At 37.1% G+C, this 14252-nt stretch overlaps 1 protein-coding gene across 4 annotated transcripts in view; it reads left to right on the top strand.

The window, feature by feature from the left end:
* Window positions 1-14252, top strand: part of DYM (dymeclin) — a 373371-nt gene that overhangs the window by 47254 nt on the left and 311865 nt on the right. For all 4 annotated transcript variants that reach the window (XM_067699139.1, XM_067699137.1, XM_067699140.1 and 1 more), the window contains exons 3-5: window positions 5074-5126; window positions 12079-12172; window positions 13752-13885. In XM_067699139.1, coding sequence (XP_067555240.1) covers window positions 5074-5126; window positions 12079-12172; window positions 13752-13885 — 281 coding nt within the window. The remainder of the gene's footprint in view (window positions 1-5073; window positions 5127-12078; window positions 12173-13751; window positions 13886-14252) is intronic.

The raw sequence follows: 14252 nt of genomic DNA on the forward strand, positions 1-14252 counted from the left end.
AGAATGGTAGGTGCTGGCTGGCTAACCACAAGCCAGAGCTTCTAGCAGAGGTGGGATAGTTCCCAGCTTTTCCTGTCTCTTTATCCTTGAGTGACAAAGAAACCAGCCTGCTTCAAAAAGTTATATTATTTTACATTTAGAAACAAATAAGTGTCTTTAAAAATATTTTAATAAAAATTTAAACTTGGGGGCAGATGTTGCCTTGAAATCTGGGGAGTGTGAAGTGTTTCTTGAGGGCCGGGGAAGGAATTTTGTCCTCTGGTAATGAAGTGTCTGACAAAGGCTTTCATTGATTCAGTGCATTTTGATTAAGTGCCTGATTTGTACCAGGCTGAGAATGCTGTGATGAGCAAGGAGCACACAGTCTAGGGGGGCCACAGACATAACTTGGCAGTCTTGCCACCGGGTGCTCAGTTTCATGATTGGGTGCTGTTGGGACAGAAAGCAGGCTTCTTACCTGGTCTTTGGTGATCAGAGGTGGTTTTCTAGAGGAAATGGTGTCCAAACCAACCTCACTAATACATGTTGGGATTAATTCTTTTTTTCAGGCTAATACTGTATTCAAAAGAAATCAGAACCTGGTTTTTGTTTTTGTTTGGGGAACACTCAATACCTTTCTGTTGAGAATGAGTTGAGAAACTGAACTCCATACCCCAGCCATCTGGTATATTATTCCAGGCTTGTAATTGATCGTTCTCCAGTGTTGATTAACCCTGCTTCCCAGAACCTTCCAGGCTCTCTGTGACTGCCATACCTTTGCATACGCATTCCTTGTGTCTGGAAAGCCGTCCCTTTTTGTCTGCCCAACTGCCTTCTCTTCCTCCTTCAGGACAGACAGTCACTTCCTCCAGGATGCCTTCCTTGAGTGCTAAGAGGGTAGGTTGGGACAGGGCCGGGCTTGATCTGCGTACTTCCCCTGCACCAAAAGGTCTGTCTGATTCTTCATTCCTCTGTGTAGCCTGGAGGCAGAGGCAGCATCTTTCACAGAGCCCAGCATGTCCTGGGCACCCAGGCAGTGTTTGTTGAACAAGCAAATTCCGAAGCTTTTGAAGATTGTAGCCACATGTATATAATTGAAGCTCTTGGTTCCAACTGGTTTTAAGAGAGTGTTATTGACTCAAAGTAGAAGCACCAGTGAAACAGACTTTATGCATGTGGTCTAGTTATTAGCCTCATAAAACTCTTTACAGTCTTTTGCATTTTATATGTCTTTACTTTTATTTTTTGCCCGAGTAACCCATAAACTGAGTAATTCATAGTTTTCACTTCTTGCCAACTACTGATGTATATTATTAAATCTGACCACAGTGATTTATTATAATAGAAGTCTCTTGGTTATTAACAAAAATCAATTTGATTTAGCATATGTCAGAAAGAGGGGCTTATGTGATGAAGAGAAAGGGCTGTCTCATAGAATCCCAGATGAGAAACACAGCTAGGCTTCAGGAAGAACTGGTCCGAAGAATTACAAGGCCAGCAGGAATCCTGACTGTCCTTTTTGTTTATCTCTGCTGCTCAGTGGATAGAGGATGGCTTCCTATAACCCTCAGCATGGCAGGCCAGTTCCAGCCATACGGAGAACCTGTCTTTACATCTCAATTCCAAATTCCCCAAGACTCTGGCATAGCTTTTGTTAGATGCCTATCTCTGAGCCATCAGCTATGGCCAGGGAGTGGGGGTCAGGCTGAACAAGCCCTGTCTGCTTCTGCGCACCCCTGAGGAGTAGGTGGGAAGGTAGAAGAAAGGGAGGGGGAGGACAGTAGACAGATCATATGAGGTGGGCAGACTCTCCAAAAATGTCTAATACAGGGATAAAGACCAGGGACATGCAAACAGTTGACTATAGAATCATTTCTAGGTACTTTTGGCTAAAAATTTTTCAATCTTAGGAGAAACTTAAAGATTACTTTGGAAAGATATTTATCTTTTTGAATATGAATATAATTTGAGATTCTTAAGGTAATGGCATATTCACTGAAGTAATTAGTTTTAGCTTTGTGTATATGTACAGTACTTCTTATACATGATACTGTCTTCAATTGCTGGGAGACAAGTTCTAGAGTAGCTCTAATAGAAATAAAAGGTTAGATTGGAATGTATTTGAAGTTTTCTAGTAGCCATGTTAAAAATGTAAAATAAAAGAGGTGAAATTAATTTTAACAGTATGTTTTATTTAGCTCAGTATATCCCAGATATTATAATTTCATGAACATAAAGATTGATAATGAAGTATTTTCTATTTTTAAAAAAATCTTTGAAATCTGGTATGTATTTTATGTTACAGTTCATCTCAGTTGGGACTGGCCACTTTTCAGGTGGTCAGCCACTACATGTAAGCTAGTGGTTACCATATTGGACAGCATAGTTCTAGAAATAGCTAAAGTAATCCATTTTCTTTCATAGTTTCTCTAAAATTTTCTTGTCAAAAGCATTGGTGCTTATGGATTGTTTTTTTTAAAAAGTATGCTTCAGCAGCAACAGCAGACAACCCTGGGAGGTAGGGGTTTTTAAACTAGCCCTTGAAAGAGTTGCCCATTTGGAGGATTTGCTATGTGCCATGTGTGTTGGCAGAAAACAACAAAATTTTTAAACCAGTCACCAGGCTGTAAAGTTGGTTCTTGTTCTTCCGCTGATTCCTGGAATGTTACTTAAACTCCTTGGAAGCCTCAGTTTGCTTATCTATTGAAATAGGGTTTATAATTGTCCTGCTCATTAGAAGAGGTTCTCATGTGCTAATAAATTTGAAAGTGCTTTGAAAAACTTTTAAAGGGTTACATAGATGTAAAGCATTATTTTAATTTATTAACTGGGAAAAAAGCACTGTATTTTGGAATCAATAGTAGCTCATTTATTGAGGTTTTACTTTGTGCCAGGCACTGTTCTAAGTGCCTTATACATATTACATAACTTAATAACCACACCTTTTGAAACAGGTACTGTTTTTATCATCTCTGTTTTATGTATGAGAAAACTGGAAGAAGGTTAAACGATCCCTAGGTTATATAGCTAGTAACTAGTTGAATTGGAATTGGAATGCACTTTTTTCTCTAAATTGTGGCAAAATGCACACAACATAAGATTTATCATTTTAGCCATTTCTAAATGTTTACTTCTGTAGTATTAAGTAAATACATTCACATTGTTTTTTTTTAATTAATTAATTTATTTTTGGCTGTGTTGGGTCTTTGCTGCTGCACGTGGGCTTTTCTCTAGTTGGAGCGAGCGGGGGCCACTCTTCATTGCGGTGCGCGGGCTTATCATTGCAGTGGCTTCTCTTGTTGCAGAGCACAGGCTCTAGGCGTGTGGGCTTCAGAAGTTGTGGGGCACGGGCTTAGTTGCTCCGCGGCATATGGGATCTTCCCGGACCAGGGCTCGAACCCGTGTCCCCTGCATTGGCAGGTGAATTCTTAACCACTGCGCCACCAGGGAAGTCCTACATTCACATTGCTGTTTAACTATCTCCATCGTCCATCTCCAGAACTTTTTCATCTTCCCCAAATGAAGCTCCATACTCATCACATACTAACTTGCTATCCCTGCCCCATCCCCCCACCTCCCTGTTCCCAACCACACCAATAGCAACCACCATTCTACTTTGTCTCTGTGGATTTGACGTGGACTCATACAGTATTTGTCTTTTTGCAACTGGTTTATTTCACTTAGCATAATGTCTTCAAGGTTCATCCATGTTGTAGCGTGTGTCAGAACTTTTCCTTTTTAAGGCTGAGTAATATTCCATTGTATGTATGTACCACATTTTGTGCCATCATTCATCTGTTGATGGACACTGGTTGCTTCCACCTTTTGGCTATTGCGAGTAATGCTGCCATGAATGTGGGTGTACAAATATCAGTCCTTTTGGGTATATGTATACCCAGAAGTGGAATTGCTGGATCATATGATAATTCTCTTTTTGATATTTTGAGAAGTTGCCATACTGTTTCTCATAGCACTTGCTCCATTTTACACACCCATCAGCAATGCACGAGGGTCCCAGTTTCTCTACATCCCCTCCAACACTTTTTTTCCTTTTCCCTTCCCTCCCCTCCTCTCCCATCCCCTCCCGTTCTTTTTTTTTTAATAATACCATCCTAATGGTGTGAAGTAGTATTCACTGTGGTTTTAATTCGCATTTCCCTAATGACTAGTGATGTTGAACATCTTTTCATATACCTGTTGGCCGTTTTTATGTCTTTGGAGAAATGTCTGTCTGAATCCTTTGCAGATTTTTAAACTGGGTTGTTTGGGGTTTTTTGTTGTTGTTGAATCAGAGTTTTTAAAAAATATATCCTGGATATTAGTGCCTTATCAGGTATGTGATTTGCAAACATTTTCTCCCATTCTGTTGGGTTGACTTTTCACTCTCTTGGTGTGCAAAAGTTTGTGCACACCAAGATGTGTGCAAAAGTTTTTAATTTTGGTTAAGTCCAATTTATTTATGTTTTCTTTTGATGCCTGTGTTTTTGGTGTCATATGTAAGAAATTACTGCTGGATCCACTGTCCTGTAGCTTCCCCAGTTTTTAAATCTAAGAGTTTTATGTCTTTCTCTCCTATCTCTGTGTCAATTTGCATTGGCTTCTGTTTTTCTGTATATTTATAAATTATTGAAGCTTATGTCTGTGTTTTCTCTCTTTTCTTGCCTTGTTTCTTTTTTGTTGTTGTTGAACTATTTGAAAGTATTATAGAAAAATAATGGCATTTTTCTAAATAACTATAATCCTGTGATCAGTACTTCCTTGGAAATGGGCACATGAGGCCCCTGCCTTGTGCTCTGTTTGAGAATACCTTTCTCGAATTTTTCTAAGTCCCATCAGCCCCACCTCTCCTCCCTGCCTCAATACCTAAAAGGCAAGGCGCCCCAAGTGCTTTTCTTCAGGAGTCTCATGTTGAGAATTATAGTAAATTTTCTAATTACATTGAGAATAGAAGCTTTATTTAGCTGATATTATTGTTTACCACTGTACACCTTATTTTCCTTCTAAATTGTCTTTCTTTTTATGTATTCCTTTAACTGGTTAGTATGTACATAGTTAATGTTATAGTTATTAATTACCTTTTTTCTCATTTTCCAGTACCGAGTTGAAGCTCTTGGAGGAGGCAACCATTTCAGTCTGCAGGTCTTTAGGTAAGGAGGAAAAATGAATGTGTGTGTGTGTATGTGTGTGTGTGTGTGTTTGTGTGTGTGTGTGTAATGTGTATATATATGTATGTGTGTGGAGACAGTTATTTCAAAATTTCTGTTACAGATTTTGCTGGTACAATGTGAATTGAATTAATGAAGTGATATATTTTTGTTGATGATGATAATTATAATTGTACTAATAATTATATTCTTGGTGCTTATTGATGCCTCTAGAGGTTCTCATTCAGTTAACAGCAATGAGACACATGCTTGGTTTATTTGCAGTAGTGGTAATGGACTCCACTAAGTCGTAGAGCTTATGCTTTTTACAAATTTTGAAATACTGAGAAAAACCCGAAATATTCTTTGTTTTGTAGTTGCATGTATAGTTCCTAGAGAATATGGATCATTCATCCTTTGCTTTGCCAGCTGCACGTACTAAATATGCTGTTGCTGGCTGTGTTAACTAGAATAATTATCACTCATTAATAGGAAAATATATTAGGAATCTTCTCAAATTAGTAATAACAACTTGATATTATGGTAAAGTGCATGGGCTCTGGAATTATTTTATGGTCTTAATTATAGCTCTGTTATTACTAGCTGAGCTTTAATTTCCTCATCTAAATTGCAGGATTCTCATGGGAAGAAGTCAGATAACATACGAAACATCCAGTATAGTGCCTAGCATCTCGTCATTATTCATTATTTATGTCAACAAATGTTACCTTTTTTTGGACCTCATTTCTCAAATACTTTGCTTTCAAATTGGTAGCAATTGGAAAGAAATGTATGCTTTAAAAAATGTGAATGGTTATACTTACATTTCATTGTTGCTTTGAAAATTAGAGATAACGTATCTGTGAAACGACTGGTGGACAGGAGCTTAATAAGTGATGACGAGCTTGTTTTTAAATCAGGCTTATGGATGTGCTCCATGTAAGCTATGTGGCTAACTCCCATATAAGTTACTCTGCCAAAAACAGTCTTTGATGAAATATTTTTGCTTTTAAAAACAAATTATGTTGGTAATGATAGAGGTGGTATTATAATAGTTGCCTTGAATTTTGTCTGCAGTTATAACCATAGATTTGAGGATTTTGCGCTAAACAGAGCTGACTATCAAAAACCTATATGACAGTTTGCTGAAAATTAATTTTATGTAACAGTGATATTAATGCAGTTATTATGATGATGGTTTTTAATGTGACCTTGGGGTTTTACAAAAATAACATTTTTTTTTTTTTTTAAAATAACATTTTAAAATTGGGAGTAATAGTTACTTATTAATACAATGTGGAAAGCATACTAAAATGTAAAAAAGGCAGTAATTGCTCATATTCCACAACCCTGACATAGCTATTGGTAATATTTTGCCTTCTGTTATTTATTCTTTGGATATACATTTACATGCATATTAAATACACATACTCAATTATTTTAATCTGTGTTTTTCACTTGATATTATGTATCTAAGTGTGTCATTCTATATTTAAAACTACTTTGGAGAATAGCAAATATATATATATATATATATATATATATATATATATACACACACACATTTAATTCCCCAAATTCTAACAATATAGTGGTATAGTTAAAATTAAAGTCTTCCCATATTAAACAGTGCAGGAAATCATTGCTAGTCTTTTGTGATAAGACCAAAATTTTATCAGTAATTCTGTGTATATTGACTTACATGCACAATTTTATGTAAGTGGTATTATTTCTATGTTTTCATTTAGCAGTATTCAGGAACTTCTTTCCACGTTAATAGATATAAATGTAAATCAATTTTAAGGGCTATGTGGGTATGTAGCTATTCTCTCTTTTTTTTCTTTTTTGGGTCTGAAAATGTTTTCAATTTTCCTTTGCTTGTGGAGGATATATTTGCTGGGTGTAGAATTCTAGGTTGGCATTAATTTCTTTCCATACTTTAAATATACCATTTTGTTATTTTTCTGGTTACTCTCATTTTTGTTAAGATTAAAACTGTCAAAAAAAAAAAGCTGTTGTTCCTTTGAAAACAATGGAATTGTGTTGTTCCTTTGAAAACAATGGAATTTTTTTCTTCTGGATGCTTTTAATTTTTTCTTTTTTTTTTAAAGAAGATGTTGGGGGTAGGAGTTTATTTATTTATTTATTTATTTATTTTTGCTGTGTTGGGTCTTCGTTTCTGTGCAAGGGCTTTCTCTAGTTGTGGCAAGTGGGGGCCACTCTTCATTGCGGTGTGCGGGCCTCTCACTATCACGGCCTCTCCTGTTGTGGAGCACAGGCTCCAGATGCGCAGGCTCAGTAGTTGTGGCTCACGGGCCCAGCCGCTCCGCGGCATGTGGGATCTTCCCAGACCAGGGCTCGAACCCGTGTCCCCTGCATTGGCAGGCGGACTCTCAACCACTGCGCCACCAGGGAAGCCCTAAGTTTTTCTTTTTTGTCCTTTGGTTTTCAACATCTTAGAATATGCTGAGGAGTATTTTTCCTTCCTTCTCTCCTTCCTTCCTTTTTTCTCTCCTTCCTCCCTCCCTCCCTGCTTGAGGTTTGTAGAGCTTGTTAAATCTGTGGGTTGATATCTTTCATCTGTTTTGGAAAATTCTCAGCCATTATCGATTTATACATTGTTACTGTCCTATTCTGTCTCTCCTCTCCTTCTAGGGTCTCTGTTATATTTGTGTTAACATTTTCATTGTGTTGCATAGGCTTGTTAGGCTCTCTCTCTCTTTTTTTTTTTTTTTGTATTTTATTTTCTTTTTTACTTTCTCTCTGACCTTCCGTAGGATATTTTTTTTATTAATGTCTTTAGTTTACTAATCTTTTTTCTGGTAAACACATCTATTGAGATTTTTAAAATAAAATTTTAATTTTAGAATAGCTTTAGATTTATAGAAAAGTTGCAAAGCTATGTAGAGAGTTACCATATAACCCTCTTCAGTTTCCTCTGTTGTCAACATCTTACATTAATATGTTTGTTACACTAAGGAATTCCTTGTTACACTAAGGAATCAACAGTGGTACATTACTATTAACTAAACTTGACCCTTTATTCAGATTTCACTAGTTTTCCCAAATGTCCTCTTGGAGTTTTTTCTGTTCCAGGATACTACATTACGTTTAGTCATTAAGTCTCCTTAACCTCCTCTTGTCTCAGATTTTCCTCAATTTTAATGACTTTAAGAGTTTTGAGGAATACTGGTAGAGTATTTCTAGAATGTCCCTCAGTTCGTTTGATGTTATTCTCATGGCTAGGTGGGGGTTATGGGTTTGTAGGTGGAAGATCACAGAGGTGACATGCTGTTCTCAACACATCATATCAGGGCTACATGCTATTAACATGAGTTTCACTGATGATGTTGACCTTGATTATGTGGCCAGGGTTGTTTTTGTCCATTTTCTCCACTGTAAAGTTGTGCCCCTGCCCTGCTGTTGCCTTCATTTTGAAGGAGAGTTTTTCTGGATACAGAATTCTTGGTTGGCATTTATTTTCTCATATCCCTTTGACTATATCATTCTGTTGCCTTCTGATAAGTCATTTTTTTGTTACTGCTGTCAAGATTTTGTCCTTGCCTTTACAAAATTTTAAAATTTATTCTTTATTCTGCTTGGGGTTTGTTGATGTTCTTGGATACGTAGATTGATGTTTTTCATCATTTTGGGGATGTTTGTGGCCATTATTTTTGTTGGGCTTTTTATATTATCTTTATTACTTTTTTCTATGAATCTGCACATGGGGTTCTCTGGGTCCAAACAGATTTCTTATTAAATATCTCACAGTGAATTTTAAGTGCATTTCCCCCACTTTTTCCTAGTTTTTACCTGCTAGAATAGTGCTATGAGAGCCAGGTCAGTTGTTTTATGTGAGGAGATGAGGTTTGCTCTGTGTTTGGCTTGTTTAATTCTTACCAGTTGTTTTCTGGGACTTGTCGCCTCTGAATCTGTATAGCAAGGTATTGGGTAGGATGATTAACGTAAGTTTTCTGGTTGGAGTAGACAAAAGTACTTTCAGGCAGTTAGGCTTGCGAATGATCCATTGATTACCAAATAAAATTTTAGTCCAGTTCTATAAAATTTGTAGTTAGTTAAAGTGTTTCCTGTTTTTAGGGGAAAAGGACTATCCTTACTCAGCCTTTTCATGAGCTTGTATCTTTTTGTATTTTTTCATGGGTATTTTATTTTTAATTCTTTAAAAAATTTCCCACTCATACAGAGGCAGACAGAATAATATAATGACCTCCTGTATGCTCATCTCCCAGTTTCAATCATTTTCAACTCATGGCCAGTCTTGTTTCATCTGTATCTCTCACCTATTTATTGAAATATGGATATGTACAGAAAAGTGCACAAGTAGAAAGTGTATACAAAACAAAAAGCGTATCCTCACATAAGTAATTTGACACAAACCTCAGGCATTATATTATTTCATTCATAGATATTGTGATACATATCTCATAATAACAATTTTTTTAATGGAAAAATACCATTATCTACTAAAAACAATTTTTAATATCACAAAACATCCACTGACTGTTCAAATTTCTAATTGTCTCAGTTTGTTTGAATCAGGAGCCAAATAAGGTCCATACATTATTATTGGTTAATATGTCTTTACATTCTTTTCAGAGCTAGGTTCCTCCTGAATTTGTCTTGTCTTTTTTCCCCTCTCAATTTTCTTATTGAAGAAAGTGGGTAGTAGAGTTTCCCACAATGTAGATTTTGTCGATTGCATCCTTATGGATTGTTAGCATGTCTCTGTCTTTTATATTTATGGTATGTTGGTTATTGGATCTTGGAGATCGTGGGTATTTTAGTGAGATACTGGGAAAGGTTGTTTCAGGGGCTGGAAGCAAGGTCAACCTCTCACCCCAGGTGGATATCCTCTTTATAATACCCTTGTCTGAGCATTACCTGGAATTTGCTTGAACTCCTGTGGAGATGGAGAATTCCTTTTTCACAAAGCCAGTTCAGTTAACAGATTGCTGCAAGTTCAAGCTCTAGAGTTAAATGAGTTAGTTTTCCATTTCTGAAGTATTATCATTACTTGAATTTTTACAGGTGAAGAAACTGAGGCATGGGGAGGTTAAGTAAGTTGCCAGGTGTCACACAGCTAGTCAGTGCTGGAGCTGGACTTTGAACGTAGTCACGTTCTGTAGTCCAGTTCCACGTGCTTTTCTGCCTTCCTGTCAGACATCCCCTGTTCCTACTCTGGTCCTGAAGCGCCTTCAACTTCAATGTAGTGTTTGATTTTTGCCAATTAAGTTTGATCCTGTTAAATTCCACTGAGGTATTTTGGAATATTGAGTCTACCATTGAGTATTGTTTTTGAAACATCATTAAGTGTACTTAATTTTATAAATTTATTACCCCATCTACATCTTGTCCAAAAGAGTACTTTGGAAACTTAGAATGTCATCCACATTAAGAGAGGGAGTTCCGTTTGTAAGTATCTTCTTAGTACCTGACACAGTGCTGGGCACATGTAAGTAGCTCCATGAAGACATGCTGAATGAATGAAAAGGGTACACAAAACTTTAATTACATCAGTCTAGTGGTCTTGGTTGTTCTTTCTAACAACACAGCGTTTTTTGTTTGTTATTTTAATGGCTAACCATAAAATTCAAGTGATTACTTATAAAGCCATTCAATAATGAGGGGCTGTTGAATGAACACAAGATTGTGAAGTTGAGATTCGGAAGTATGGTTGAAGTCCCGTCAGCCTCAGCATTTTGTTTCAGTATTTTGTTTTGATTTACAATAGCTATGAAATATTAATTCATACGGAGACACACTTGCACACATTAACTGGGTTTTTTTTTGTTTAGTTTGGTTTTTTTTTTTTGGCTGTGTCGCGTCTTAGTTGTGGCACACGGGACCTTTGTTGAGGCATGCGGGATCTGTCGTTGCAGTGTGCGGGCTTCTCTCTAGTTGTGGCCTGCGGGTTTTCTCTCTCTAGTTGTGGCACGTGGGCATGGTTGCCCCACGGCATGTTGGATCTTAGTTCCCTGACCTGGGGTTGAATCCATGTCCCCTGCATTGGAAGGAGGATTCTTTACCACTGGACCACCAGGGAAGTCCCCTACATTAACTGGTTTTTAAAAAATCCGTTTGTCTTGAAATCTCAGGATAGTCTTTCATTAAGCTAAACCCGAAGCTTAAAAGTAGGCAATTTTTGATTCAGAGTGAAACTCTAACAATATCTAATCACGTGTCTATTCTGAATTATGGAATCTGGACAAAAACCTGCCCTAACTTAAAACACAGGTTGCCCCTTGCTACTCACAGTGGGGCTCTCCACCCAGCAGCAATGGGCATCACCTGGGAGACTGTCACAGCTGCAAAATCTCAGGACTCACTTCACACATGCAGAATCAGAATTTAAACTTTAATGAGAATGCCAAGTGATTTAAATGCACATTAAACGTTGAGAAGCGCTGTCAACTTCAGTAGTGTAGGGTGGCCGTGGGATTCTGTACTTCCAGCAAGCTCCCAGGTAATGCTATTGCTGCTGAACCACACTTGGATTAGCAAGGTGCTATGCATTTTATCACAATGAGAAGATTATACAGTTACTTGCATCTACTCTCAAGCTGTGACAAGAACACATACCCAGCAGATAGACCTGGGTTAATTGGACAGTTACTGAGCGCTAAGCAGGTGGGTTGTAATGGTGTACTTATTCCTCTGTATATCTTTTCTTTACAGTTTTGGATTCTGAGATGAGGTGGCTGTTTTCTCCTACAGTTTCTATTATTTCCATTTGTAAATCATTTTTCGTTGTTTAGAATTAAGACCAAGCAGCAATCTCTCTCTTTGCTAATTTCCCCAATTAGATTTGAAATTGACAATAAGGTTCATCCCTGAACAACTTCAATCTGACATTTGGCTTTATAAATGTTATGATATGCTCATTTTGATTTCGGTTCTTAACTTTAACTTTTAAAAACCTTTTCTTCTCTTGCAGTTGAAAACAATCCTCGAACAGGAAACCTTGGTGCACTAATTAAGGTCTTCCTGTCTAGAACCAAAGAACTAAAACTTTCAGCAGAATGTCAGAAGTAAGCTGGATGATTAAATCACACTCTCTCTATATTTAATTTATATTTAACAGTATGATTTTTCATTTTATTGGTAGAAATAAGGTATGGTCTTGGAATTGTTCTCATTAAGGCAAAAAGTAAAAGAGGTTTTAATTTACTGTCCAGGTCATTGTAGTGAGATAATAAATTTTGGAATCTGATTTCAGCATTTTAGATAATCTTTAGAAATATATTCTTTAAGAAGATTAATTGTGTAATTATTATTAAAAAAAGGTAATTTTCTCCCATTTCCACTGCTGGTTGTATCTAATTTAAATACAGTAAGTCCCCTACATACGAACCTTTAAATTGCAAACTTTCAAAGATGCGAAAGTGTGTTTGCATGTCCAATCACGTAAGTTAGTTCACGTATCTGGCGTACATTGTCACATGTGTGCATGCTCTACAAGTGGTCGTGCTTTTGTGTACTTTACAGTACTGTATAGAGTACCGTAGTACAGTATCTTTATTTCAAGCCCAGGATGTCTGGAAGCAAGCGTAAAAGCAGCGGTGATGTAGCTGGTACTGCTAAGAAGTGCCAAGTGATAACGATGGAAACAAAAGTGAAAACAATTTTGAGAGTGGAGCAAGGCGTGTGAAAAGTATTATAAACCTATTACAGTACAGTACTATTTAGCCGAGTTTGTTAGTTGGGTACCTAGCCTAGCTTTGGTTGGACTTACAAACAAATTGGACTTATGAACATGCAGTCAGAATGGAACTCGTTTGTATGTAGGGGACTTACTGTAATGACTTAGTGTATTATTTCATTCCACATTTGTTTCCTTTATTTCTTTCATATTAGGTGAACGAAGGTTCAGATTAGATATTATGGTTTTATATTTATATAGTGGAAGATTTACCTTTTATCCACCCGAGCATTTTTTGAAACCATTTTTGGAGGGTAGTCTCTTAAAAGATTGCTCATTACCCTGTTTCCAAATAATTTATATTGAATCCAATTAAAATTGTTGTGAGTCCATGATTATTAATACAAATAGCAGGTATTGTACTGTGCAGCTAGTGATGCCCCATTTAAAATTTTGATTGTGGGGACTTCCCTGGCGATCCAGTGGTTAAGACTCCGAGCTTCCACTGCAGGGGGCATGGGTTCAATCTCTGGTCCGGGAATTAAGATCCCACATGCTGCAGGACGCAGCCAAAAAAAAAAAAAATTTTTTTTTGGTTGTGTATTTGCATATATTCTCTTTATGTTATTATAGTTTTTATGTTTTCTATTTTTAGTTTTCTTTTCTTTGAATTGCCTGTGTATGGGGCAGCTATAAAGTTAAGAACAAAGAGCAGTCATGCCTAAAGGAAAAAAATTTTAAAGTTGACTCACTATGTAAAATACACAGAATGAAATATGAGGTAAATTATAGTAGATATCGTTGGTCCAGTGTCATAAATCATGAGCCATAAAAAAAAAGGTATGGACATTGTTCTAATATTACAAACAAAATGGGCAACATGATTGAGAAATCAGTGGACTAGAATAAAGTGATTGTGCTCATGATTAAATACTGATTCTTGTGTAACTTTGCTCTTTCCTTTCTAGCCACATCTTCATTTGGCAGACACACAATGCTTTGTTTATTATTTGCTGTTTGCTGAAAGTGTTCATTTATGAGATGTCAGAGGAAGAGTTACAACTTCATTTTACTTATGAAGAAAAATCTCCTGGCAGTTACAGTAAGTATTGCCTTTGAAGATGTTCTGGGATAACGTGTGTAACATATAAGGATAGAATTTGAAGAATTAGAAGTATAATTTTGAAAATTCTACTTTTCCTCATAATTTTTTTTGGCCGCGCCACGTGGCACGTGGGATCTTAGTTCCCCGACCATGGATCGAACCCGTGAACCCGGCAGTGGAAGCATGGAGTCTTAACCGGTGGACCACCAAGGAAGTCCCAATTTTCATTTTTAAGTGACCTGACACCATCACTCTTTCTTCCCCTATATTAATTTAAATGAGCCGAGGGCTTCCCTGGTGGCGCAGTGGTTGAGAGTCCACCTGCCAATGCAGGGGACACGGGTTCGTGCCCCGGTCCGGGAAG

Source organism: Pseudorca crassidens, chromosome 12 (assembly GCF_039906515.1).
Source record: "Pseudorca crassidens isolate mPseCra1 chromosome 12, mPseCra1.hap1, whole genome shotgun sequence".
Taxonomy (NCBI): Eukaryota; Metazoa; Chordata; class Mammalia; order Artiodactyla; family Delphinidae; genus Pseudorca; species Pseudorca crassidens.